The 27985-nt window shown below is 44.5% G+C and overlaps 1 protein-coding gene across 2 annotated transcripts; it reads right to left on the reverse strand.

Annotated features, from left to right (window-relative positions):
- Window positions 1-137: 137 nt before the first annotated feature.
- On the reverse strand, window positions 138-27872 carry LOC307088710 (NEDD4-like E3 ubiquitin-protein ligase WWP1). 2 transcript variants are annotated; one of them, XM_079754662.1, is made up of 25 exons: window positions 27783-27872; window positions 21235-21291; window positions 20671-20758; window positions 20357-20492; window positions 15616-15740; window positions 14730-14888; window positions 14100-14172; window positions 10089-10303; window positions 9118-9544; window positions 8275-8370; window positions 7629-7803; window positions 6913-6967; window positions 5673-5757; window positions 5341-5469; window positions 4982-5054; window positions 4782-4853; window positions 4287-4375; window positions 3867-4026; window positions 3011-3144; window positions 2484-2624; window positions 1879-1999; window positions 1618-1722; window positions 1097-1193; window positions 788-860; window positions 138-385 (listed from the first exon to the last, which is right to left on the reverse strand). In XM_079754662.1, the coding sequence occupies exons 3-25, from the start codon at window positions 20735-20737 to the stop codon at window positions 286-288; spliced, it is 2907 nt and encodes a 968-aa protein (XP_079610788.1). In that variant the 5' UTR covers window positions 20738-20758; window positions 21235-21291; window positions 27783-27872; the 3' UTR covers window positions 138-285. The 2 variants fall into 2 exon arrangements, with proteins under 2 accessions (XP_079610788.1, XP_079610787.1); XM_079754661.1 differs by having other exon boundaries at window positions 5673-5760.
- Between the last annotated feature and the right edge of the window lie 113 nt (window positions 27873-27985).

Here is a 27985-nt window from a genome sequence, read left to right on the forward strand (position 1 = left end):
CATGGTGGGTTAGCTATACTCTTCCGAAGGGCGTAGAAGGGGGGACAAAGGGATTGCTGCAGAGAAATGATTCTGTGGATTAAGATTTGGTTTAAAATGACAAAATAGCTTATATACATTGGTATTCATCTGTGCAATTCTTCCTTTTTTTGTTTACTTGGCTGTATAAACAGCATGGGGGGAAGGGGGTAGGGGGGTGTGGGTCAGGCAGAGGGAGGGAGGGGGAGATAGTGTTGAAGCACCCTCCGCCTCCCCCCATCCTCCCGCCGTGCTCTCGTTGGCTCTCTACTCCTGTCCGAATCCTTCAGTTTCCTCGATGGCGAACAGCAGCTTCTCCTTCAGCTGCTCGAAGCTCTTGTAGGGGGGGAGGTCCAGCCGGTTGAAGCTGGAGGGAAAACAAACGCACCCCAGGATGAATAAAGGGGAACCGTGGAGCACGGCTGGAAGTGGTTTAGGACACTGGCCTTGAGAATACATATTGAAGAGGATAATGGCTACACAATGCAACAAGGCGAAGCACCAGATCCACTTAGTCAGGCAGTCTCCCTTCTTCCTGTACCGTTCCTTTTTGTATTTTTAACACAAATAACACATTCCTCGTACGTGAAAGCCGACCTTGTAATACAACTCTCTGGTTCTAATGTCACGGGGATCTGATATCACAAACGTTTTTTGTTACCTTGTTAGTTGCTCCTTTATAGAGGCGGGCCAAGGGTGTATGCAATGTAGGGTGTGTGGGTCCAAGGTGTTTCCATACGATACGTAATAGACCTGTAGTTGACCTCACCATGTGTGACTTCTGGGAAGCCAGGTTTCCTTCCCCACCTTCTCGATGCAGAACTTCTGAGGCCCGTTACTCCCTAGGGTAGGAGAACCCGGCCCAAGAATTATGGACAGGGTATAAGACATTTAAAATACTGGGTTAGGGCTAAACCGACCTCTTAGAAGAACCAGGGCATAGGACTAGAATTTTCTACACTTTTCATTTGGTGACAACAAATTTGGCCACAACACTATTTACATTTGTAATTAACAGAATGTTGTATTTGTTGTAGTGTGTGTGTGTGTGTGTGTGAGAGTGAGAGAGTGAGTGTACCCATGAGCTCAGCGAAGCCCCCCAGTGGCAGCCTGCAGGTCCCCGTGACAAACTGCATGAGCCTCAGCCGCACCTCGTTGTCCACCTCCTTCACCAACTGCAGGGGGCGCCAGAGAAACACACACACTGAGCAGTCCTCACCACAAACACACACAACCATTACAACATGGGTGTGAAATGGATGAGGATTAGGTTAATTAGGACACCTAAATCTCAAGGGCTGAGTAAACTAGAGGAGGTCACGCAAAAGGTAAGCTTGCTTAACAATTAAAAAGCCCCCATGTTGTAGGAATCCAAATTAGCTTTGTTGTTTATTGCGATATGATAGATTGTCAATATTTATGCCCTATTAAAATAAATGTAAGTCTATATCATTATACATGCCCTCGTCCTCATCTTTGTAATAAAACCATAAACGGGAATCAGATGGCCCCGGCTGAAGATAGACAAAGTGCTATTTAAGAATAACTTTCCCGCTCTTCCTCAAGGTCCAACCAACGGAAAGACCTTGTCTACATTACCTGCCAGAACCAAATGATCTGTTTGCTGTTTCTAGTGTAGTGGCGATACACAGTGTTCCTCTGCCAGTCCTGCAGATCCACCTCCTGCATGCCACACAGCATCACCTGCATCAAGACACACACACACACACACACACACACACACACACACACACACACGAGTGAGTGTTTGGCCCATTTTTCATACGTCGGTACTGGACATAATACCAACCATAGTGCTGTACCGAACGTGTGCGTGTGTGGAGGAGCACGGCCACTCACCTCTAACTCCTTCTCGTCAAAGTACTGGAGCCACTGGAGCGGGACCACCTCGTTGAACCCGTCCAGGAAGGCCTTGGTCTGGCCCTCCACCCCCCGGGAGAACCGCCACTCCGCCATCAAGCTGCACACACACACACACACACACACACACACACACACACACACACACTCCCATTAGCACGAGTATACATGGATGCTAACGTGTAAGCCTGGACAATAATCAACATGACCTTTTATCGGACAAAAGAAGAAGTTGTGATGAGAAGACCCTTATAATGATCAAACAGGAGATTCAAAACTTTGGCGTGAAAGGAAAAATTGTTTTAGTGTGACAACACATTACATCTTCATATGCTTCAATGTAATAACCCTCAGTTTGACTGTTTAGGGAAGTGTTTAGAATACAGGAGTATATCGTGGTATACACATCCTGTACAATTCCCAATAATTATCCATTTCATCATAAAGCCCCACGAATGCATGCGTGTGGTGTTTCCAATCATTACGAGGATTTACAATCACCAATTTGATAAGCATGTCCTAAAGGCCCAGAGGTGGCCCTCCGGAAGGCCTGTCCCGGCGGGAGCACCCAGAGGGCACCCTACCTGATGTACTCCTCCTTGTTCTCCTCGGTGACCTGCACGTTGGTGCCGTCGGGCTTCAGGTCGTGGGAGGTGATCTTGCCCAGGATCTCCATGTCCACCGAGAAGAACATCTCCAGGCCGCACTCCTCTATGTTGTTGTCCCTGCGGAAGGGGGGGAGGAGGAGGAGGAGGAGGAGTGGAACCGATGATGGAAGAGAGGAAGGATTAATGTTTTCGCAATGAACAATGACTAGCATGAAATCGGCTTCTTTCCCCAGTGCAAGAGGGTGATGTAAAACATGCCCTGGATTTGCACACTAGGGCTGGCCCGAAAACCAATTTTCAAGCCTTGTATATCTTGCCATTTTGTGTATTTTTTTAAGTGTATATTTCAAAGTTCTCAGTTACAAAGTGTTCTTTTGGAGAGATTTTCAAACTCAAAGATAATTGTTTGAATAATCCTGATTTAAAAATTGACCAAAATAACGGTGATTCTGATTGTTTCCATAATGGAGCAGCCCCAGCAGTAGGTGGTCGGCCGGCGTTACCGGATCCAGATGAGGGAGTTGTAGAACTCGGGGTCGATGGACTCCAGGTCCTTCAGGAGCAGCTTCTTGTTGAGCATGCGCTTGTAGAAGGGCAGCGAGAAGCCCGTGTCGATGAACTTGCCGTGGAACAGCGCCTGTCGAGCGCACAGACAAAAGAGCCAAAGAGACCGACGTCAACACGGTGACAGAAAGCGAGAGACGGAAACAAAGAGCCCTCAGTCTGTGGATGAATAAAAAACTAACTCTTTCAAGCAAAGCTATGGGGACAAGGGGACACTTACTGATTGGATACCCGAATAATTGTACTGACATTGTGAAGCGCGATTTGTAATGAAATATTGTCATGCCAAAGGAATTACATAATATACTGAAGGTGCACAAACTTATATTCCAAAATAAAAACATGTACGCATTTGCGTATTCCGAAATTAGTATACGTCTGGAACCTCTCAAGGCAACGGACATGTGACATCAGTGGCACCCATCTTGGTTGTTTCCTGTTCCTCCTCTCAAAGTCATTGTATTAAACCTGCCCCATATAAAATTGGACCAACTCGGGACCGGTCTGCTGGAAATCCTTCTGACCCGGAGGGGGGCCAGACGCAGATGCCAGAGCAACTAAAACAGCTACCAGATTTGTCTGGTTCCCATGCTCGGCGGAAACCCTTGGCGTCGACAACTTTACAAGGAAGCATAATGCACACCTGATTCGAATTGGTACGGCCACCTGTAGGGCTGAATCGCCACTACAGCTCAAATCCACACAGATTTAGGACTCTCTTAAACTTTGCAGGTGTGGGCAAGAAGAAGGTGATGGGTAAGCATGAAGGGTGTGTTAGTGTGCGTTCGGACTTACCATGGCGATAAAGCGCCCTATGAAGCAGAAGTAGGAGAGGTGGTCAGGGTTGATGGTGGAGGCGGGGTTGATCTGCAGACAGTAGTTGCTCTTGCCGGCGTACTCAAACAGACAGTACATGGGGTTGAGCACCTCGTGGGACAGCAGGAAGAACCACTCCCTGAGGAGGGGGGGGGGGGGGGGGGAGAGAGAGATGGAGAGAGAAAAAAAGGACGTGTGAATGAGAAAGGGCACCAAAACAAAATCAAACTACGTAATTAGTTTAGCCATCTACTACTTTTTTACATTTGGGGCTAGATACAGAAAGTGAGAGAATTTGAACCTTGAGCTCTCCCACTGATGCAACACGAACATGGGTTATGGTTCATCAGACTGCTGCATTTCCAAGCACCAACAGTTTGCATTCATTGCCATTCTTACCGAGCCAGGCCACCATAGTCCAGTCCCTCCTCTCCTCTGAAGATGACGTAGAGCCTCCTTCTCAGGTCGTAGGGCTTAAGGGCCATAATCTAAAAAACACACAAAAATTGATTTTATTATAAAATATATCCTCACTTTCTGTGTGTCGACTTTGCTGCAGTAGCGCATATACAAAAAAAAGTACCCAAATAAAAGTACCCAAATATTTTAATAATCTAATAAGCTACCCATTAGTTTTGTATTTTTATCATACATTACTCGAAACCTTTTGGTTATTGTTCTTATCGGTTAATGACTGGTTAACAAGCGTAGGTAATCGGTCAGCAAATAAATAACAGGCAAAAAGAAGAAGGGATAATAATGTAGAATGTTTAATGCAGTTGCTAGTTTAATGCATATGGGGATAGTAGGCTTTGTATCCACGATGCACAGAAGAGCGTCAGGTCAGTGGCTTCTGCCTCAGGGTCGCAGGCACTGACTGAGCAACTCACTCACTTGCTGGAAAGAGTCTTCGAACAAGGTCTGTCTCGACACAGTGATCTTCACATGGCTGGGAAGTGCATTGGACTGAGGTAACAGAGAGAGACAGAGACATACGAGTACGTCTGTGAAAACACTGCATTTTCAACATATCTTCTCCATCCACGACACTGGGAAGTGATTACCTAAAGTAATAAGTAATGGGAAGTAATTACCTGGCACAGGTAGCGAAAGTGGGCGAGCTTCCACCTGAAGCTGCGCTCGTAGGCAATTTGAGGCCCCTTGGTGCTAGGGAGAGAGAGCGAGAGAGAGAGTGAGAGAGAGTGCAAGGGGAGTCATTAACTATGTCAACAAGGAGAGGGCATCTCAGAGGTCATATTCAAAGCGCCTAGGACCAATAAACAACATGTCAGGTCCGTGAATCACCACTTTAGGGGTCATTTTTATGGCAAGGCCGATTCATCAAGCCTAGGACACTTGAATGGATGACAAGGGGCCCAGAAGAAAGCATGAAACTGCCCCGGCGGAGGAAGGGGTTTGAATGGGACTACTGAGTGCATTAGTGTGCCCCTACACAGAGGATTTTCCGGTGCGTGGGTCATTGAAGGTGGTGGTGCGGGTGTTATGGTCCACAAAGTAGCGCACCCCTTCTCTGGTGTAGCGGATCTCCCAACCCTCTGGTAGCGGCTCCTCGTTCTGGAGCCTGAGAGCCGCACAGGGAACACACAATGCCGACTCAGAGAAGCACACGCACGAGAACATAGACCGCGGGGACACTCAATCCTAAGGACCATATCCGGAGCCCGCTTTGAGGCCCACCACTCGGCGGCGTGCTGACGTGACGCTCTCCGTACACAGAGCGTTGACATGCCACTGCGTTGAACCGGGCAAAAACCCGCTACTCACCCCTGTGTCCGGGGGTCCTCCCACTGCGTGGTCTTAGTGTTGTGGTTGACGAAGTACACGCGGTCGTTGGAATCCACACGCCTCTCTGCTTGGGGTGGAGGACAGGCAGGCAATCAGTGCCGGGGTACATAACGAGCCAGGCGCGTACCCCCGTGTCTAAACCTGTTTGATCACATTTGGCTTCGTCTGGCACACTGTGACCACTGTGGTCTGTGGACCACCCGAGTGTTTATGAACAGGTCTGGGTCACATCTGGATCCGTCACTCTTCTCTTTCACAGGATGGTACCATGCAGTGCGTTAAACATAAAGTGTTTCTTTAAATCTCACCGCAGAATCCAGGAGATGCAGATTCTTTCCTCGGATGCCACCCACACAAATGACCCATGTGAGTAAGATACAGATATGGATCACTAAATGCCTCCCATTTGATTGGTCGACTATACCGCAACAACCAATAATGTGTTTTTTTCCAGTTTTCGGGAGTCTGGGGAGACAGGTGCATCCAGACACCCCTATTTGGGCATGCAAATGACATCAGACTCGGGTGGTACATAGAACATACGGCTGTTGTATGACCTCCTGAGAAGAACGGCTAAGATAGGCACTAGTGACTAGGCAGTATACGAATGATTAAAGGGCTTCCCACAAAGAACAATCTAACATGTACCCATCCAAATCAGTGTACGCTCTGTGCTTCATTTTAACAACGTTAAAATCAACGTTCACTGCTCAAATCCCAAGATAATAGTGTTTATCAAGCAGATAATAAAAGAGCCACCAACGTTTATACAGAGTGTACCCATGAAAGCTATTTAAAATAAAGCAGGCGAGAAAAATGCTTAAACTTGATCGTAGACTACCAACATGAGCAAGATGCAAGATTGATACATTTAAAAAGGTATACCCTTGCTATTCACTACTATGCTACCACAGTACAGCACGGAAAGTAACTGGAAAGTTAAACTCTGCCCCCAGCAGTGATACAATTAAAACATATTGCTTTACAAATTACCGGTGAGAGAATACGGATGGCAATCGCACTAGGGCAGAGGTTGCATCAAACATGGGACCAGAATGTTGTTGCACTTTCATGAACTTTTTTTTTTTTCATGCTTTGTGTCCATGCATGCTGAGGGGAGTTCGATAGCGTACATGGACTACAGTAGGCTCATGCTGCAGACATAAGCCCTGGTGAATGGTGGCACTGTGTGAACCTCAGGTAGAGGAGCAGAACTCACCCCAGCCAGGCGGAAGCGGGCCCAGGGGGTCGTTCTCCGCCGACATCATGGAGGCCTGGCGGGGGGGGGGGGGGGGGGATAAAAGAGTGGAGAGGACGAAGAGGATCCGATCCACCGAGAAGTAAACAAAGAAAATTGATCAAAACCATGACGCCCCAAAAGTTCAACTGAAAGGATCAAATAACCAAACACGCTCTTCAAGATAAGAAAAGCGAATGCAAGATTCAAATAAATGCTATGTTTTTCTATCAAGCCAGACAGGGCAAGCAGCAGGCCGCCTCTGTATCTTTGCACCGCTGGTTTTGCTCTTTCGACTGGGTCGTTAATCATGACGGCATCGGGCTCAAATCAAAGACTCAGAGAGAGGCCTTCCCGAAGAACACCTGGAATAATGGGCAGATGGAGGAAGGGAAGGGGGACAGGAACCTCCCCCCCACCACCACCCCCTCAACCATTACGCTCCTACTGCGTAGCCCATGGATCACCGTGGAGCAGCCTCTCCAGACACCCTACTGAACTGCCACTAAATCAAAGTTTCATAGCACCTGAGGGGGAAATAAATGAGCTGCTTTAACAGTTTTGCACCCCGCGGAACTTGTAAATATGAAAACAATTCAAGGGTGACACAATTTGGTCTTCAGGCTTAAAAGTCCCTTAACTCATCCGGAGCGCCCATTGAAGGGCCTGTGGAGTGGTAAGAGACGGCGTCCCCTTACGGAATAGAGGTATCTCTGGTTGAACTGGTGCATGGCTCCCTGCAGCTGGCTCCTCTGGCTCTGCCACTGCTCAAAGTTGCGGACCGACTCCATGGTGGGCCGCTGCCACGTGGTGGTGCGGGTGTTGTGGTCCACGTAGTAGATACGGCCCCGGTCGTCCACCCTTCTCTCCCAGCTAGAGAGAGAGAGCCGCAGAAAGAGAGTCAGAGAGAGAGAGAGAGAGAAGAGAAAGAGAGAGATTTAAAAAGGTATACCCTTGCTATTCACTACTATGCTACCACAGTACAGTACAGCACACAGAGAGAGAGAGAGAGAGAGAGAGAGAGAGAGAGAGAGAGAGAGAGAGAGAGAGAGAGAGAGAGAGAGAGAGAGAGAGAGAGAGAGAGAGAGAGAGAGAGAGAGAGAGAGAGAGAGAGAGAGAGAGAGAGAGAGAGAGAGAGAGCTAGGGATGTTGATCAAAAACATGGAGCCCAGCATACAAGGCAGAGAGAGCTTTGTGAAAGGTGAGGGTGATGGAAGCAGGAGGCAATAGTTCACAAAGAGGGGCATTTGCGACACATACTGATGATGAAGAAATTACTAATTTCCTCCCCTGTCACTAAGATCTAGAGGATATACGTTGAGGGATGGGCTGAGTGAGACTGACCCTGGGGGTAGAGGCTGCGGTCTCTCCCAGGTGGTGGTCCTGGTGTTGTGGTCTACGTAGTACGTCCGGCCATGTGGGTCTTTCCTCTGCTCCCACCTGGTAGTCACAAGGAACAGTAAAATGAATTACACAAAACACAGAGCTGTTGTTCCGGCCCTTTGAACAGTGAGCCTGGCTTACTGCTTGAGCCATCGTTTAGCAGTTCAAACGCAGACACGACGCAGATGGGAACCTGATGACAAGACACTTGATGGGAGGCGCCTCTAGAGCTGCATTGTTGCCTCCATGACCCTGAGCATTTCCAGATTCAACAGGATTTTAGGTATTGGATGTTAGATAATGGATGGATCGACCGTTAAGTACAGAGGATATAATGACATGACCCTAATCCACACACAGTATCTCATGTGGCTTCAAAGCCTATACTATGTCACAATATAGATCAATGCTGTTATTTTGTACCCCTCAGACCGTCCGGATCACTTGACCACGCATTCTGTAAATACTGGTAATATTGGCCCCGGTTACATCATCAACTACCACACAGTGCCTTATTGGCCCGGATACATCATCAACTACCACACAGTCCCTGATTGGCCCGGATACATCATCAACTACCACACAGTCCCTGATTGGCCCGGATACATCATCAACTACCACACAGTCCCTGATTGGCCCGGCTACATAGTCATGTCAGGATTTGATGTGTACGGCTAGGGGTCCAGACTGATGCATGTCATGTGATCAGGATAGACTCCAGGCTAATCCCAACGGCTCTGGGTATCCCCAATCCCACCACTCTCCCCCCCCCCGCCCCCCCCCAACAAGGCCGGCTGGTGTTACCCCGGCGGCAGGGCGTCGGAGGCGGCCGCAGTGCTGTTGGGGGTCGTCTGCTGTCTGGGCTTGGCCCCGTCCGCAGGCGGGTCCTCAGTGCCTCCGGCGACGGCCCCGCCCTCTCCTCCGGGGGGGGGTGCGGGTTCCCCCGGAGCAGGGCAGGGCGACGTCCCGGCCGCGGGGTCCAGGGCAGGAGCAGCTGACGCATGGGTCGGGGTGCTGGAGTCGGAGGGAGCAGCAGGCGCTGCAGTAACGGAGGATGAGGAGGTGGTGGTGGTGGCGGCGGCAGCGCCTGGGGTTGTGCTGCCGGCGGCCGGGTCTGGGTCTGGCGGGACAGGGTTCTGGCTAGGGTCTTCGTGGCTCTGGGAGGAGGGCGGTGCCTCCTCTGTTGCAGCGGTAGAAGAGGGGTGGGCTGCGTCAACGCTGTCTCCGTTCACTGTAGCGTTCAGAAAGAGGGGCAGGTGAGCGTGACGAAGTATAATAAATATCATGAGTCAACATTGCCTTTGACATATACTGCACCCCTTCTAAAGAATATTTCCCCATTGGAGTTCAGTAATTGTCCCTCTCATTCTCTCTCTGGGGATTTCACATGTGAGAGGTTAGGGACGACTGCATGATTAATGGCAATGGAAGTCAGCCGCTACGCTCTTTTTGAGCGCTGGATGCAAACCAAGCACATCAGGGTCCAGGTAGAGAGAGGCAGGAGGGCCCTAACTCCCTTCTGGGTAAATGCAAGTTGACCTGCGAAGCAACTAAGGGGATTTAGGTCTGCAGATGGCATGGATCTACAGGTCTACATGCTCTAAAGTTTTGTTAAGCAGGTGAAGGTTTGAGGTTTTTTTTAAGCAAGGAGGCACTGAGGACCCTGAGGTGCGAGTGAAGGGGAAATAGCATCCCGTCGTCAGCAGGCAATCACAATAATTCTCTGAGAGGGGTTAGAGCCTATGCCAGGGCTACACCTGCCAGAGTTTCCTCACCAGTGCCGTTGGTGGTGGTGGTGGTGCTGGCGTCACTGTCTAGGGGTTTGCAGGCAGCGGTGAGGTTGGATGTGGTGGCGTTTCCGTTGACGACATGGCAAGGGTCGTGAAGGGAGGAAGGGTCGTGCACCGAATCGGTGTCTTCGCCATTGGGGGCTGAACAGGAGCCTGGGCTGGAGCCATTGGCAGGTCCCGCTTCCGTACCATTCAATGTGCTTTAGGAGAACAAAAACACAACGCCAGAAAATGAGTAGTTATATATAAATGAGGACTGCTCGATTATGGGAAAAATCATAATCACGATTATTTTGATCAATATTGAAATCACGATTATTCAAACGATTGTATTTATTCAGCATGTCTCTCTGAATTTTTTAGTTGTAACTGAGAACTTTGAAAATTTTCCTTAAAAAAATACACCAAATGGTCAAAAAGAAAATGTTCCAATCTAAAATGATATACAGATATGTATCCAGCTGTTCTGCCCTTTCTATAAAACATTTGATTATGTTAATTTTGTGATCGTTTGAGGCTATAATCGAAATCGCGATCAAAATTCGATTAATTGCCCAGCCCTAATATAAATAATAATATGATAAATGAATGGCAATGAAAGGAGCAGCGCACTATTCAGAGATAGAGATACAGAGATAGAGACAGAGACATAGAAAGACAGAGAGACAGACAGAGAGAGAAAGAGTGAGAACAGAGGGGCATAGCCACAGTTGGAGACGGCCCGTAATGGCTTTGACCCAGGACACACATGGCGTGCACTTCACTCATCACACACTACAAAGAGAGAAATACATGGCTGGGATCCCCCGCCATGTGTCTCATTCCCTGACAGCACGGAACCGGACTTCACCCTGGCCGCGGCATTGATGGAAGTGAGCAGCGCCAAAGACGTCGGCGCGTTTAGACGCAGCTCTGCTGTGCCCTCCGAACAGTGAGCAGTATTAAAACTGACACCGAGACCTCCACTCTGACGGAGAACTTTAATGAGAGGCGACGAACAGGACTGCTGGAAATACAAACCTAAGACAGACGCTTGACAGATAAGGATTTCACTGTTAAACGAACCACAGTTCCAACCAAGAAGCCAGGGAGTCTTGCCAAGTTTGTGGATGGTTCAAAAGTAGCTGAACTCAAAATGTACCGGTAAATTAATCTACAAAGATGTATCACCAGAGCCACGGTTTAATAATCTGTTCAATGAAATCTGAGTTTTCGATACAGTCAGGTACAGTCTATTCTTCGAGCCAGGAGTCCTCCTAAGTGTTTCCCTGATAATGTACTGCGAGGTCCCCCGCTCGGCCAAGAGTCTTCAAGCAAAAGTTGTACTTTTTAAACCAAGAGGTAAATACTGTAGCGAATGGCTGTTCGTGTATGAAGGGGATTGTGATAGGTGGGTGTGTTTTGGAGCGTTTCCCTGTTCAATAACTAAAATAGGCCATCAACCTTCTCAAAGAAAATTGGTATCACTACGAGAGATAGTGATAAAATTTCCCATTTACAAAAAGTAGAAAGGTCGCAGCCTTGAAAATGGTATCAATAATAATGAACGATCCCCATCCCTAATCCCCAGTGAGTACAAACATGCACGTGTCTTTTAAGACCTCTATTTAATTGACATGACCTGGCATGTATAAAACCTGCACTTAGCGAATAACATGTGTTTATCCCCTATACAAACGCACAATGCCGTCAACTGGCCATGTATGTGCAGCAATATTCATTAATAAATGCCCCGTGTGCTGCTTTAAAATTGACTATCTACTGCTACTTTAACTACTTCCTGCTTGCCTGCCTGCCGTAAGGAAAGCGGCAATGCTGAGTTTCTTTTTCTGAGGAATGCACCTGGTGTGCCTGCTTACAGTGCGTGATTTCAGAACTCGTTGATTAAAGGATGCTGATTTCAGCCAATGTGTTTGTGTCCCCGGAACTGTAGAGTCTGGTGTGGTGACATAAAGGGCCCCCTCAAAACAAGCTTATGCAGTCACTTCTATGGATTAAAGCTCAAGCTTAAGGCCAAGGTCCACTAAAGTGGTGTCAATTAAAGAGAACATGTTCTCCGTCTTGCTTGCCAACTCCGTACTGCCGGCAGCATTTTGAATTATATGCATGGCGGCGTCTTTCAAGGATAACCGACACCTTTCCAGGATAACTTTTGGATACCTCTGGACCTTATTTTCCCATCGTGGGATTAATGTGGACAACATTTATTTTTAATTTGTCCAACGCGCTGTATGGTAATTCTTTGGGTCAATAGCACTACGTAAAAACAGTTGTCTGCATATGTCTCTTAGACCAATAAATATAGGAAAATAGGGTCCAGGTTGGAAAAAGTTATAATTTAAGAGCGCTGTAAGCAATATTTAATATAGAATAAACATTCAAGGAATATGCAAACTCATAACACAGCCTTTCTATTCCAGACAATTCATTTGCATACCTTTTCCATTAAAAAATACAGTACATAACAGACTTGCATGTAAGGGACACATTCAGTGTATGATTGTGTAAAGTCAGATAAAGAAACCGTATATCTGGAGGGAGAGGGTATTCAACTCTGCTGACTTGCATTGGTCTATGTTTGTGAACGAGTGTGTGTGCATGCGTTTTCTTTCCTATGAAGGCATAGCAGCCAGGAACTGCAATGCAGATGCCCGCCTGGTTGGGGCTGTGCCCCCACCCCCATCTGCCTGCTGCAGCAGCGTGCAGACGACTCGTTCGGTTGGTTTTCAGCATATACCGGCTGCGTCTAAATTACACTTTGGTGGACAGACAAAATCGGCACTGTGGTTCCAGAGAGACAAACTAAAAAAAGCAAGGACAGCAATAGATGGAGTGAATTAAAGAGTGACGAGAGAGAGATGAAAAGAAAGGGGTGAAATGGATTTGATGTAGAAGTATTAAAGGATAACTTCAACCTGGACCCTATTCTCCCATCTTTTAGGTTGACTAATGCAGAAAACAATTTTTTAAACTGATCCATCCAACATTAAATCGAGAGTCCTTCAGACACTGCAGTGGCAAACCAGCAGTAATGGCATCCTAGGGGAATAACGCCGAGTCAATGTACGTCCCTAAAAAGGACTGGATTGTTATTATAAGTGTCTTGACAACATTATGGAAAGGATGTGATCCCTATTTTGTGCGACCAAGTCTTACTCAAGGAGAAGTCTCACCCTGAAATCTTGTTGTTGCAGGACATTTCCTTATTGTCACTACAATATCAACCCTCCCTCACCTGAATCGCTCCGATGAAACAAAGCTATGCATTCTGTAGTCCGACAAAACAAACACCTGCAGGGCAGTCCTCTCTCACTTAGGGTTCAGAGGCTTTTCCTGTACTACTACTTCAGCGAGAATTGGTTAGAGCACAATAACAAACCGACCGGATCAAGTAAAAGGTCAAGAAAAGGTTCAACAAGGAAGCCTTTCCATAACGTTGTCAGACATATAATAACAATTTGAGCTTGTCAGCGGCAAAAACGAGCACTTCTCGAGGAGGTACATTGACAGGGTGCGGTTGCCTCAGAGGATTAAATTGCAGACCGTTGGAAATCCGGCGGATTACGGCTGCAGCATTATCATCCCTTTAGACCCTTACAGTGTAAACGATGGGAAAACGGTCCAGTTTGAAAACTCCCAAAGTTATCCTTTAAGTGTGAGGGATGAGACCGATGCCGTTCCTCCGGCCAAAACTGATAGTTATTACATTCTCAAAATGCCAATTTGAGACGGTGCACTGCGCCCTTTGTCCCAGGGTACAGTCTCAAACACACTCCTGACACAAACCGTATTTGAAACAGTAACATACTTGGCAATAGTATCAAACTTTCAGCGGAATATGTGAGGACTAGTTCACCAACCCTGCTTTCCAAATGCAAGGTAGCTATAGTGCTGAAGCCGAAGGTCGGCTCACTCCTTTGAAACGACACTGTTCTGCAACATTGGTATGATTAGCAACTAGCTCCAGTCATAGCTTTCCCCCGCAGGATGTTGTACCTGTTGGCTGCCCTTGAAGAGGAAGACGAATCTTCTCCATTTTCATGAATGGCATCTCCGTTCTGTTGGGTTTCTGTAGAGGGAATGACAGCGATGGTCAATTCTCAAACGCCTATTAGTCTGGAAGCGCTCAGTTTATTTTGGGATTTCCAAGGGGCGTTATCAACGGTCGCAGATCAAAATGCTTCAGGACAAAATTGGACAACCTACAGCTAATCAGAACAACGAAAGGTGTGATAAATCATCAGTAGTCTTCCTGGTGGTTTATGAAAATGCCTCAACAGCGCTCCAATAAGGATCTCCTCTGTACAGTCATCATATCAAACCTGCTCAAAAGAATAGATCAACGGTTTAGATGGGCCCGAACCGGGCCAGGTCTGCTGGAAATCTGTCTGAACGGGAAGGGGGCCATACACATAAGGCCCAGCAAATAAAACATGAGCTTGCAGATTTGTCTGCTCTATCGGCTAGGTTCAAAGTAATTTCTACACCTCATGGGAGACCCTTCCGAAAAACCAAAAAAATAAAACAGAAGGAGGGATACCCACTGACCCCCGTTTCACAGACAGACAGACACACACACACACACACACACACACACACACACACACACAGACAGACGGCTCTTACTGGTGGGGTTGGTGGTTGTTGTGTTGCCGTTGGTCAGGGGCTGCACCGCCTCCTGATCAGCGACCGTCAGCCCGTCCAGATACACCGTCAGCTCTCCCGTGGACACCGCCGCTCCCTTCTGCTCCACGTTCAGCTTCAGCACTTCCTTCACATTCTCCACTGGGGGGGGGGGGGGGGGGGAGAACGGGGACACGCCAGAACATGAGCTACCACTGTATCGCACGCATACCCATTCATGGCTTTATTTTCTTTTGAGAAGATATAAAGTATACAAAAAGGTTGTGATTGTATAAGATAGTTAATCAACACATTAAAACCGGTAAGTGTTCAGTAACATATGCTCATTTGATTTTGATAAATTTGGTTATAATCAAATCCATATTCCGACCCCAATGTTTCAATCTATACGATAATCCAATCTTAAATATAAATAATGAATCGTTCTCATGAATGAATGTTCTGGAATGTTTTTGTTGCTAGGCTGGTCTATGCATATCAACATTTCATAACTTTTTGCCTGGGGAGATACTGCACCATTACAACAGCTTGTTGCTCTTAGCAGCCCAGTGGGGGGGGAGGGGTCACAGCAGCCAGCTTGGGAAAGCGGCGGGGAATGTACAGACATGTATACATCGGTGGCTTACTAAAGCACCTAAGCCAAAACACATCTGACCTTTTGTTTAAGCTACCTCAGCAAAATAATTGGACCCAGGAGCAGGACATTGTTGGTGTGCTAGTGTATATGTCCAAGAGTGCTATTGTATATGTCCAAGAGTGCTAGTGTATATGTCCAAGAGTGCTAGTGTATATGTCCGCGTGTGCGTGTGTATAAGTCTGCGTGTGTGCGTGCGTGAGTATATGTCCTCGTGTGCGTGCAAAAGCATACATTTTCTTTCATGCTGGTCCAGGACTTGCCGCAGGTTCAAAGTGGCTTTGCCCAGCAGAGAGTCTGCCTTAATTGCATGGTGGCTCCATACCTTGAAGTCCACCTCTGATTGGGGCGATACATTCCTGAAGGAAAAACACAATACACACACACGTTACACAAACATGCACATACACTCCTTTCAGGTAATACTTAAACATGGTTGTTTTCAACTGGTCAACCAGAAAGTCAAGTTGAAGGCTCTTTTGTTCTCTCTGAGAAAAGCACATGTGCCGATATATAAATCGCGAAAGAACGCCATGGGCTAATGATAGAAATATGCATATAAGAATTAGACCAGGTTTTATATAGTCCCAATAAACCACCTTTAAATAATGTTTATGTTTCGCAAAAAACGTCCAAATCCTTTATAATTTATAAATTTCATTATATCTGGTTCATAATTTTCCATAGCATTCTGCACCCCAGTAGCCGTGACCTGGTAAGGCATGCTGCCCATCTCCATCTGTTATTCTTTACATGCCTTCATTAAAAACAGTTTTAATTAGATTCTGAATAATAACCTTGGCTCTAAGAAGCTTGTTTTGCCACTATTGTACTCTGCCACACACACACACACACACACACACAGCTCCGCAGCAATCGAAATATCTATCAATTCAGTCTGTTTCACGGTATAACCAGTATCCGGCTGATTAAATTATATTGAGGGCATTTAGCAGACGCTTCTATCCAAAGCGACTTACAACCATTCTTACACACATTCACACACTGACACCGGGAGCAAAAAGCCTGCTCGCATGAACAGCCTGCTCAGTCAGTGAGCAGATGAATAAATAAATAAAAAATCACAATCAATGCCATCATGTCACTCGACAGACGAAGATATATTTTGGATGATTATTTGATTTAAACATTCAACTGCTAACTGCTTTTCCCCCCTACCTAACAGTTCACAGAACAAAGCGTCCCACATCCGCTACAGCTGACTGAAATGCTGCATGTTAAAAAATGTCACACTTCCCAGCCTTATTTAAGACAGGAATTCATCATAAGCATTTCAGATGACTCTTATAATACACAATGTTTTGTCCAACCACGTTTGCCCTCTTAGATTGCAATGTGCTCAACTTCTACAGACTTCTAAGTAAGCATTATCATTTGTATGGATGAGTCGTTAGATAACACAGATAACACAGATAACACAGATAAATAAAAAGTCCACATAATAAAAACAGGCCGTTTCGTTTTTGGTTCAGATATTCATCATCATAAATATTGAGATGTTTCCAAAACCAAAACTCTCCTGTTATTGTTTAGTTGTACATTAAGTCAATGTATAATGTGAATGAACTTTATGTTTAAGAGTGGAAGACGTCAGATAATTGAATATATATGTTAAGAGGTTAAAAACAGGATGACTGATTTACAGTCGTTTCTACAATTTTGTGAAATGCAGTGTGTCAACCATTTAGGATGAGGATCCATCACATTTATGAAATTGATATAGGACAATGGTGTATAATAAATTTACTTCCCAGGATACAACTGGGCTGCCTAGAGTAGCGGTTTTAAACTGCCTCTGACAGTAGGGTTTCTTGCTCTTAAAGTTGTCTCTTTTTGACAGCTTCCTCAGTTTTTGGAAGATGTAAGGCCCATTGTAGTATGGCATTGTTATGATAGTTCCCATTGAGTGAAACATGAGTTTTGTGTGGGAACCCAACACCATAAACTCAGCTATTGACATTAACTTCTCATAATTGCAGTTGCATTTCGTACATTTCCCTTGAGATAAGTGTACATGCAACTACAGTGGAGGAACGTGTACATCCACTTATATTTTTTTAATAAACAAATTACATGGTCAAAAGTCATGAGCACGAAACAGCACATGAAAAACAATTGGTACATTTATGGAAAACCGGTTCTGGGAAATCCATTTGCAGGGATCACCGTGTGCTACACCTGTGGTGACATCAATTGTGGGAGACGACTTGAAAAAATGTATTGTGTCCTCATTATGATCTTTCAACCTTAACCCGTTCTGGGACACAGTCCTCTCGTGTTCTGCAAGCCATCTCAAGAAACAATTATAATTTATTGATTTGAATTGTAAGCCCTTAACAAACTACTTCCCCGGCTGCATGCTGGAGCGTCTCTCTGCCACAGAGCATGACGTTATTGCTGTGGCTGTGGACATAACTCAGAGGTCCGACTGAAGGGTACACTAGTAAAAATGAATTGGGGGGGGAAACTAGGAGAGGGAGGTAGATACAGGAAGGAGGCAGTCGGCACGCACCCCATAAATCCCTAACACTAGCGGTGTGACGATTCACTCAGCTCACAATTCGATACGATACACGATATTATACACGATATAGGGTTCAGGATTCGATATTATAACTATATTTTGAACAAAACTTGAATGAAGAAAATGTATGACTGAAAAAAATTGTTGTTTATTTTAAAAGACACAAAATATGCAAAACAATGCCATTTGCCCTATATTTCCATTTCTTATGAAATTGTAAACAAGATGTGTTATACTAACATGGTATAGACTAATCATCTTGCCATAAATGGCAATAAACAAAACGTTTTTCTGCCACTTTTCCATCGACCCACTCGCCTTTTTTTGCGTTTCCATTGCCAAAATCTGGTACCTGGTACTTATTTAGTTTCACCTCCGCTGAGCTGAACCGGTACTTTTGTGTTACATAAACAGGCTGCTGTAACTCTGGCCACTGATTGGCCAGAGTTACGCCACTGGACAAGCGTGACGTCCGAGCCTGACCCCAGGTGTTGAAAATGGAATCCCCGTCTGAAATCGCAGCCCCTGTCCGCTTTATAGCAGTGTTTATATCATATCGTCACAAGATGAGACACTTATCGCAGAAAGGTTAATGTACGATTTCTTCTTCTGACGAAAGGAGGATTTATAGTTTATAGCAGTGTTTATATCATATCATCACAAGATGAGCAACTTGTCACAGAAAGTGATGTTACAGTTTATAGGCGACCCACAACTAAGATTTCCCATTCACGATAATGAACTACGAGGGCACTAAAATACGTAATAGTTTAAAGTTCATACATGTATGCATGATGTGACCCTAGAAAGCACAGAAGAAATAAGAGACAGCACTTTCAAGCGGAGAGGGGATGCGATTAGAGCAAACTTATGTCCATAAATAAAGTCTGAAAAAGATAAATTGTATTGCAAACCATTTTTTCGTCTCACCGACGCATTTCGTCACGTTTTAATATCTTGATATTTTGTGGCACGAAATATCGTCACACCCCTACCTAACAGCAGCAAAAAACAACAAAAACGTAAATATTCTTTTATGATTCAAGGGGAGAACACCGGCGACACAACATCCAAGGGCTGCAGCCTGCTGGCCTGTGTGACATGTGTGTCCGTTGGTTCGCTTAATCGTGTACAATAAATGAGGTTCCGTTTATCAAATTAGCAGTGGCATTTGAACATGCCTGGAATCAAGCATAGCCAATAAGATAGCCTCCCTTCCCTTACCAAATCAATGTGGACGAACAGAATCGAACTTGTCACTCAGAGAAAATTTGCTTTTCTTGTATTTGTGTAATTAATTTTTTTATGTACTCGCATGATTCCTGCACATTTTTGGTAGAATCCTCATGTTTAAAATGCAAAGCCAAGTCTCTGTAGAAGCACAACCCTGAGGGTTGCATAGTGAGGCAGAGATCTGCTGTTGCCCTGAAAGGGGGAGGGCCGTGGGGAGAATTACAGCCGTTTCATTTGTTGACATGGACTTCCTTTCGTCGCATTGGTGCCGTGTCCACATTGCTGTGGTCTCCAGGGATTTATGAACTACCACTGAGTGCAACCACCAATCACGACCCCCACCAGCACTGTAAAGGTTCCTGGGGTGCATTACGTTAGGCCCTAGCTCACAAAACACACGGATGAGCACATGCGGTGAAGAACAGATACATAACAACCACAAAGAGTACACTGGAAAGACAGAGAGGGATCTCTGTCTGTATTCCTTCTCAAGGTTTCTACTCATTCTTCCATCACTGGTGTCTAGCTTTATGGTCTGCCTGGGGGGGGGGGCTGGCTGATCTGGGACCCCTGAAGCCCTTTGAGACCAAGGACAAGGGCTTCACTGTGTGAATGCGGGCATGACGATGGACCCGAAAGGCCGAATGACACAAGCAGACAAACAGACAGACAGATGAACAGAGCCATTGGGTCTTACAGTGTGAGTCTGACTTGCCAAATGATAGAAAAACAAGCAGACAGACAGACAGACGACCAGAGCCGTTAGGTCTTGCAGTGTGATTCTGACTGGCCAAATGATAGAAAAAAAAAGCAGGCAGGCAGGCAGGCAGGCAGGCAGGCAGGCAGGCAGGCAGGCAGACAGACAGACAGACAGACAGACAGACAGACGACCAGAGCCAATGGGTCTTACAGTGTGAGTCTGACTGGCCAAATGAAAGAAACACAATTAGTCAGAGAGCACAGACAGACAGACAGACAGACAGACAGACAGACGACCAGACCCGTTGGGTCTTACAGTGTGAGTCTGACTGGCCAAATGATAGAAACACAATTAGTCAGAGAGCACAGACAGACAGACAGACAGACGACCAGAGCCGTTGGGTCTTACAGTGTGAGTCTGACTGGCCAAATGATAGAAACACAATTAGTCAGAGAGCACAGACAGATAGACAGACGACCAGAGCTGTTGGGTCTTACAGTGTGAGTCTCTCGTCCCACTTGGGGTTGGAGGAGCTGTGGGACTTTGCCGTGCGCCGCGTCTCCCCGTCCGCTGTCACCTCCACGTAGATGGACCCGAACAGGCTCTTCTTCCTCCGGAGCTTGGCACAAGAAACTGGCAAGGTACAAGAAGGACCCGTCAGATCCCCATGGTTGAATCCGATATTTTATTTACTTATTGTGTCATTTTAGAGATGAATCACAGATATGAAACAATGTGTAGGTTTTCGAGTGCACTTTTCTTCGTAGTGACAAGGTGTCTCATCTCCGAGACTGAATGTAAGCAGACTCACTGATGGCATGAAGCTGTGAAGATTCTCCATGGTTATGGCTGGACTCCGCCCTAGAGGCCGTGGCCATGTCACAGACCTCAGTGAGAGACTTCAGGAGCAAACACAGTAGCTGGTTAGGGCTGCACTTTACAACTCTTGTATAGTTAACAAGTTATTACGTTTATAGTACATAAAATATCATAATTAATGGTGAAAATCATAAAGTGTATTATTTTTCAATGCATGAGAATGACAAACAGCTCTGGTATTAGCTCTGGTATTAATCATAATAGGATAGAATAGCCAAGGGTCCTACAGTTTTTGGATAAACTGTAGGCTGGGACTGTGAATGTTACACTGAATAATGCTAGAAGACAGTTTTTTGTTCCATGGATCAAAATATATGCAGACAAAGCATACCCCTATCTCTCATAGCGATACGGGCAGAAGATAAAACTCTCGCGAAATATATCACAGACGACCCTTGTGGGTTGTAAAGCCAAACCCAGACACTGTGGGCTACTTTACAGCTCAGTCGCCCTCCCACTACACCTGAGAGTCAATGGGCAGGTGGCGGCTACCTACGTCTGGTGTGCGTGGCTGGGCTGTCTGGTTTAGCCCACTCCGTGTCCCATGGTTCCGCTGCAAACAAGAAACAGGAAGTGTCAGAATCAGCTGAGCTGGTAACAACAGTGCAATGACTCATTGTCGGCAGCCTCTTACAAGTTGTCCTCGGCGACTACAAAGCCTGGTCCTCTTTTGCATTCTGCTGGTTAGCATTTTTACAACCCTTTTAAGCATGTTGTAATTGCCAACTGTGCAAAATAAAACACATTTCCTCCCTTCGTAGCTAAATGGGGTCGGTGCTGACCACACGTTCTAAAAGAGAACAAACTACTGTATCACTGTACCACACTTTTATACTTCCTATTGTATACTTTCTCATATTGCTAACAGTGACAAGTAAGTTCAAATACAACATATTTCGGACGTTGAGAGCTTTCTATGATATAATTAATGTTTTTACTAATTCTCCTTAACAAGAAGTAATTCCATGGTACAGCCCAGATGGCTTACTCATAATACAAAGTCATCTGCAGAGGAAAGAAACAAAAAGATACAACCAGACAGACGGAACAAACTGTTAGCGGAACAAATTGTCAGTAAGTTAAAATTGTTTGTGGAGTAAATACAGCATTCTGCATCATCTTTTTTTAATCCTGCAAATTTGCACCAAGAAGAGATAAAAAGCATTCTATATGATGAAGAGGATCCTTCATAATTTAGAACATCTAAATCAAAATGTCGGGTATGTGGACGTCTCAAAACTTTGAAACCTCACAATATCTGAAAACTAGCCTTGGGTAAGTAAGGTTTTGTGAATTACAAGGTACTAGTATCAGTGTTTCCCCTTGAAACATTTACAGTCAGTGCTGATGTGCACAATGCTGATGTGCGTGTGCAAACAATGCTGATGCATGTGCATGTGGTGCTGATGTGCACAGGCACAGAGGATTTAGTTCAGTTGGGGTGAAGCAGTCCACAAAACCACAGTTTGGTACGATACGGTCTAGTGTTGCCAACAAAATAAATGCCTGAACATTTTTCATTTGCCTTTAGATTTTTCCATTTATCAACATGGATAGCTTGGCATGGAGCAGCATAAGGAGACATAAACCAAACACTGCCTGTTCTATAACATCATTTTCCGTGGAGAGGTCTCGCTTCGAATATTTACAGTACAGTCCAACAAGCCAGAACGTTTTCAGCAGCAGCTGACGTGTGTTTTCATCTTGCCGTGCTTGAGAACACAATGGGAGCGTCATTTCACTTTATGTCGATATTTTACACATGTTAATTCCGTTATAGGCTATGCCCTTGGTTACGCGTCTTCTTCATGAAATAGATGACTGAGAATTTGATTAGTAATATAATGAAAATTGCGGTAGCCTGTGAAGAGAACTCAAATGATATAAAAAATGAAAACGGCAGACAGATAGAGCCTAGGTTTGTGTGGATACAACACTCTGAAGTCTACCTCCCCAAGGCATTCTACTCATATATATGACAGCACCCCATTCAAAACTCCTTCTTTACAACCTGTGGGTAGAAGCTAAATTGTCTCATCAACTCCAAATTCTCCAAACAATGTGAAGAATGAAGTGCAGCTACCGCATAGACAAAGATAAGTCTTCAACGCCTCAAGCTTATGTCTGTGTCAGAGGGTTGCCAGCTGACTAAGTCTGGCCATTAATTAAAAATGGATTGTTTTGTCTGCCTCGTCAGCACTCTCTTTAAGGACGTCCTTGTTTGTCTCAATAAAAACAAAAACGGATAAAAAAAAAATCACTGAAAACGATACACTAAATTGGAGATTTATTTTAAAACAACAAATCAAAAGGTTATATTACTACAGACGTTCGCCATAAGTCGACTTGTTGACTAAACTGCACATCCTAGCCGGCTCCAGAAATACTAGTCAGTTAAACGCTTTGGCAACACTTTATAACGTTTATATATAAGACATTTACAAGACTTCAGTCATGAACTAATCATTAACAAAACCTTAATATACATAGATGATGACCAAGGGCTCAGTCTACCAGCCTATCTAGACTGTAGCAACTGGGAGACTAGTCTACCAGCCTTTCTAGTGGAATGAAGCAACTGGGAGACTAGTCTACCAGCCTTTCTAATGAACTGTAGCAACTGGGAGACTAGTCTACCAGCCTTTCTAGTGGACTGTAGCAACTGGGAGACTAGTCTACCAGCCTTTCTAGTGGACTGTAGCAACTGGGAGACTAGTCTACCAGCCTTTCTAGTGAACTGTTCCAACTGGGAGCCTACCAGGTAGACATCATACATCTGGTGGACACTCCACCTGGAGATGACACTGGGTAGGTTTTGACATAGCGGGTAATGGCCCTTTCAACTTCACACCTGTGGTTAAAGTAGGGCACCATAAAAGCATCAGTTATCAGCATGATTATATTTATATTTTCTTTACGGAGTTTGAGAGAACAGCGGCTTCATTGTTATCACGTCATGACAGACGATCATGCAGACTGCAGTGAAGCATGTCGCAAAATGTCCCCCTTTTAGTCTCATCTAAAAAAAATTATTAATAATAATAATAATAATAATAATAAAAATAATAATAGGATTTTGTCATAAATACGGGATGTTGACAGATTTCTAGCGAGTTTTGTTTTTTTCGACTCATGAAACGTCCAGATATCCATCTGAGAAATTTGTTAGACGGAATTTATTTGACTTGGCATGTATGGCCAGATGTTATCAGCACGTACGATTTGCTTTAGGCGACGCCTATGATTAATATTTCCCATTCTGACTTATGAACCAGCTGATGTGAAAATGTTATGTTTTATATTGTTTTGACAGAGCACTTAAAACGAATTGTTGGCAATGTATTGGAACCACTGAAGTATAATGTTATTACATCCATCATTGAAATAAAAGAAAAATAAACAGTGAATTTGAAGATACATTTCCCATGTAACATTATGAATAAAGTGTCCAAACAGGGCCAACTGGCTGGATTCCCCATTCCCAAGTCCAGCCAAGTAGACACAGCACTCAAAGTTCGGCAACAAAACCTTGGTTGGCCAAACCAACGCATGCATCCCAAACCATTGAAGGAAACCACTTCATCACCGCTGTTTCCACAACGATTCTGTCTTGGACAGAACAACAGACCAAGTGAAAAAATGATATTGCCATCCTTAAATCCTTTTGCTTTTGCAAGTGCGGCTAAAAGGGGAGAAGAAGCTGGATGCGGTCTTACCCACAGAGAAGCTGAACATGAAAGCAAGAGGGGAGGGGGCTAAGTGCAAGAGACTGGGACTCAATGTTGTGCCAATGTATTTAACGCCCCGGCTGATGACTAACGAAAACGGGCAGCCCTTTCAAACTGCTTCTGAGACTTTAGATGTGTCACCAATAGGTCTGGTAAATTTTTGCTCATCACTAAGAACGTCACAGCCCTCTCAAATGATAAGACCAAAAACATAATAAATAACAAGCTGTATAATATGTCTAACAATAGTTAATCTGTTCTACTAGTTTACATTTAGGGAACTACGTTTTTACAAACACACACACACAAACACACATTCTCTCTCTCACTGCTGCCAGGCAATTTAAATCACACTTTCTAAATAACAAAGCCATCTTGTAGCGATTACTTCCTCTATTTGCAGTTTTTTAAATCCAAAAGAGCAATACTAACGCACTAGAAAGATGGATAGCAGATGTGTTCTCTTCAAATACAAAAAGGAAAAGAAAAATGGCAACAGTAAGTATAAGTAACCTATGGCTCTTAGACTACCTCTTAGTACAAGAGGGAGTAATTGAAGGATTTGTGACACACGCACACACCCTTATGCACAAAGTGTAACCCAGTGACGCTTCTCCTTTATCTTCGGTTCTCACAATCAAACTGCTAGATCTTTATCCTTAGGTATACAACGAAATCCCAGAAAGTCTCCTCATTCCACACAGCAGCCTGGGTACAATCTGACCAGAGCCAAGTCCACTCTGTTGGTTTGCAACACCAGACAGAGCAATGAATAGTAGGTTCAAAAACAATACACAGTTAGTGTGCGAGTTGGAGTATGTGTGATTGTTCAAGTTCATTTAGTTTTGTATTAATGTGTAATTTATTAAAGAAGAAAGTGGAAGAGATGGCATTTGTAAAGAATAGGTAAGACCAAAAGAAAAGATGCCTAAAACAAGATTGAGGGCCAATTCGGGCTAGGTAGACAGGAGATAAATAATCAGTTACTTTGGCATGTAGTGGCTTAATTGGTAGTGGCAAAAACCAAAACAAAGCTTAAGCACATATACAGCCTGCCAGTGGATAAGTACCATAATGCTATAAGAGGGGCTTTTGAATATGAAGGTAAACATGGCCTTAAAGAGTATTGACTTGATTGTAGAATAAGGCTTTATGGTTTTTCATAAATGCTCAGCTTCATGGTTTTTAAAAAACGTTCAGCTCATAGAAAACATTGCTTTGCTGAGGTCAGGCAATACAATGAATTTTTTTTTAAAAAAAGATAACAAATAAAAGGATTTGTGATTTTATGTTTTGAATTGGTTTAGGCACCAAGTTGTCTAGACTCAGTCACTTAATATATTGTTTACCAAATCAACACCGACATACAGAAATAAATACTGATCTTCTGGATACAACCAAGGACTGAGCACAATACCAGACTGAATGGTTGCGTGGGGAAGTCTTGTTTGACAGAGCTTTTGCAATACTTGCAGGGCATGTTCTGCTCTGCAGATTGGAGTGGTAAACCCCTATTGGCCCTGCTAGAGCAGACAACAACAGCTACAGGAGACAACAGTGATAATGGAGTCTTTTGCGGTTTGTCATTATAGGGTCATACAACTTTTTTAAATTGTAATAACTTTTGAAAGGTTCTGAAATATGTTCTTTATACCATCAATGTTCTGGAGACTAAGTATTTGGAATTATTAAAATGCTTAGTGAAAACTTTAATTCATTCCCTTGAAGTGAGACACTGACACGATTACATTATGTTGTAAAAGCCAAAGTTAGTGTAACTCTGATGACAGGGAAAAGTCTATGAAAGACCTAATTGATCAGATCTGGTACAGTTTTGCTGCTACTATTTCCCTAACATGTGAATTTGCTTAAGCTCATGTAGGGGAAGACAAAAACAAAGTTGGTTTACATACCTTATTGAGTCTATTTACATGGACATAAATAACCGTATTTAACTTTATATAAAAACAATAACGCAATTAGATGCGCACGTTTGCCAATTAAAACAGAATATTTAAAGTCAGCATTACAATGCCTAACATTGCTTGGTATGAGGAAGTCTATTTGGCATTAATTATTTAAGCATCCACCCTTTTTTCTTCAATGCTAGACTCTGTTTTCTCATTTCCAGATGGGGTGAGAGAGCATGACAGTATCATCGTTTACAGTTAATTTGAAACTAAGTTGGACAAGATTTCAAACTTTAAAACACCTAAAGCCCAAAGTGTGCCAAACATTGCATTAAAGTATTTTAATATTGAGCTACTAACGATCATTCAAGTCATGAGATGCAAGTCCGGTACGTCTGTTCTGCTTGCTGTCATTTAGCAGCAGCATAACAATAAACTGCATTATTTTTAAGCGTATTTAATATACTGTTTTGTGTTGTATACTTTCAATAGAGCAGGTAATACATTTCACAGGCCTGTTTTCCATTTGTGCTATGCTCAAAAACTTGGTGAGTGAATAGACATCTTGCACACAACACTCAACTTAAACGTTAGTGTGGGCACCAAGGTATCCCGCATTACCTGCGATACAATCCAGATAGACAAGGACTAGCCATACAGTTCAGTACAAAAGGGATTTCATTTGCACTTGTTCCAATGTCTCGGGAGACTTCAGTCTACAGAGCTGTTGATGCCCAGAGCCCTGTTGTTGATGCCTCAACCACGGCAGTATCGACTAATGTCACGGCAGCCAACTCCGATAACAAACTTGCATTAGCTCAAACTGCCTCTAGTTTTTGACAGTACCTGCGACGTCAGGATTTAAAAAGGTGCTTGAGTAACTCTAACTAACAAGGTACTCTGTTTTAATGTGGTGATTTTTGTTATCACAGTATTCGATGCGTGCAAAACCCAGATAGAAACAAGCTAAAAGACTGGCGAAGGGGTATAAACAATGCTAACGTCTTGTTGGCAAAGTAATTTAGCTAGCCTCCCTAGCTGTCCCATGAACCTGAAATGCTCGGACCAAATGCATTAAGGACTGAAGAACAGCTACACTAGAATGCAGACGTTGCATAGGCCCGCTGAATAGCTAGAGACTCCTAGATCGCATGCAGTACAGCTTAAGTCACCTAGGTCCACTCTTACTAGCCGTTAGCCAGCTGCTTGCAGAAGGGCCCAGTAGCTTGCTAGTTAGCTATCTAGCTAGCTCCTTAGCAGCCATGTCCGCCATCACAAAGATGGGCAGTCAGATGGCTGAAAGTGGAAAACAGACAGTTAAGAAACTATCTGTGAAACGACACGGCGTCGGGTCTTTGTGATCGGCCGTAAGGAGTTAGTGTAGTCAGCCAGGTATGTTTTATTACCGTGTCAGTCGCTCCTGCTTCCCGTTACTCCGAGTTACTCCGGGGTTCCTTTTTGCTGGCTGGTAAAATGCCAGTCGTTTTGGCTTTCTGGGCCCGACGAAGTGCTCCGATCAGTGGCCATAAAGCCCCAGTACCACAAAAACAGCAGTAGGCAAAATAGACACCTTCCACGGCAAAATCTGATCAAGCGCATTACCCCAATT

This window comes from Pollachius pollachius (genome assembly GCF_949987615.1).
Source record: "Pollachius pollachius genome assembly, chromosome: 17".
NCBI lineage: Eukaryota > Metazoa > Chordata > Actinopteri > Gadiformes > Gadidae > Pollachius > Pollachius pollachius.

Bases quoted from the DNA above. Each gene is read 5' to 3' on its own strand.
- LOC307088710 (XM_079754661.1), bottom strand. From the start codon at position 20,737: ATGGCCACGGCCTCTAGGGCGGAGTCCAGCCATAACCATGGAGAATCT. The intron at 15,741-20,356 runs GTAAGACCCAAC...TTTTTCCTTCAG, and splicing joins TGGGACGAGAGACTCACACT to GAATGTATCGCCCCAATCAG. The intron at 5,761-6,912 runs GTGAGTTCTGCT...CTCCACCCCAAG, and splicing joins CCCGCTTCCGCCTGGCTGGG to CAGAGAGGCGTGTGGATTCC.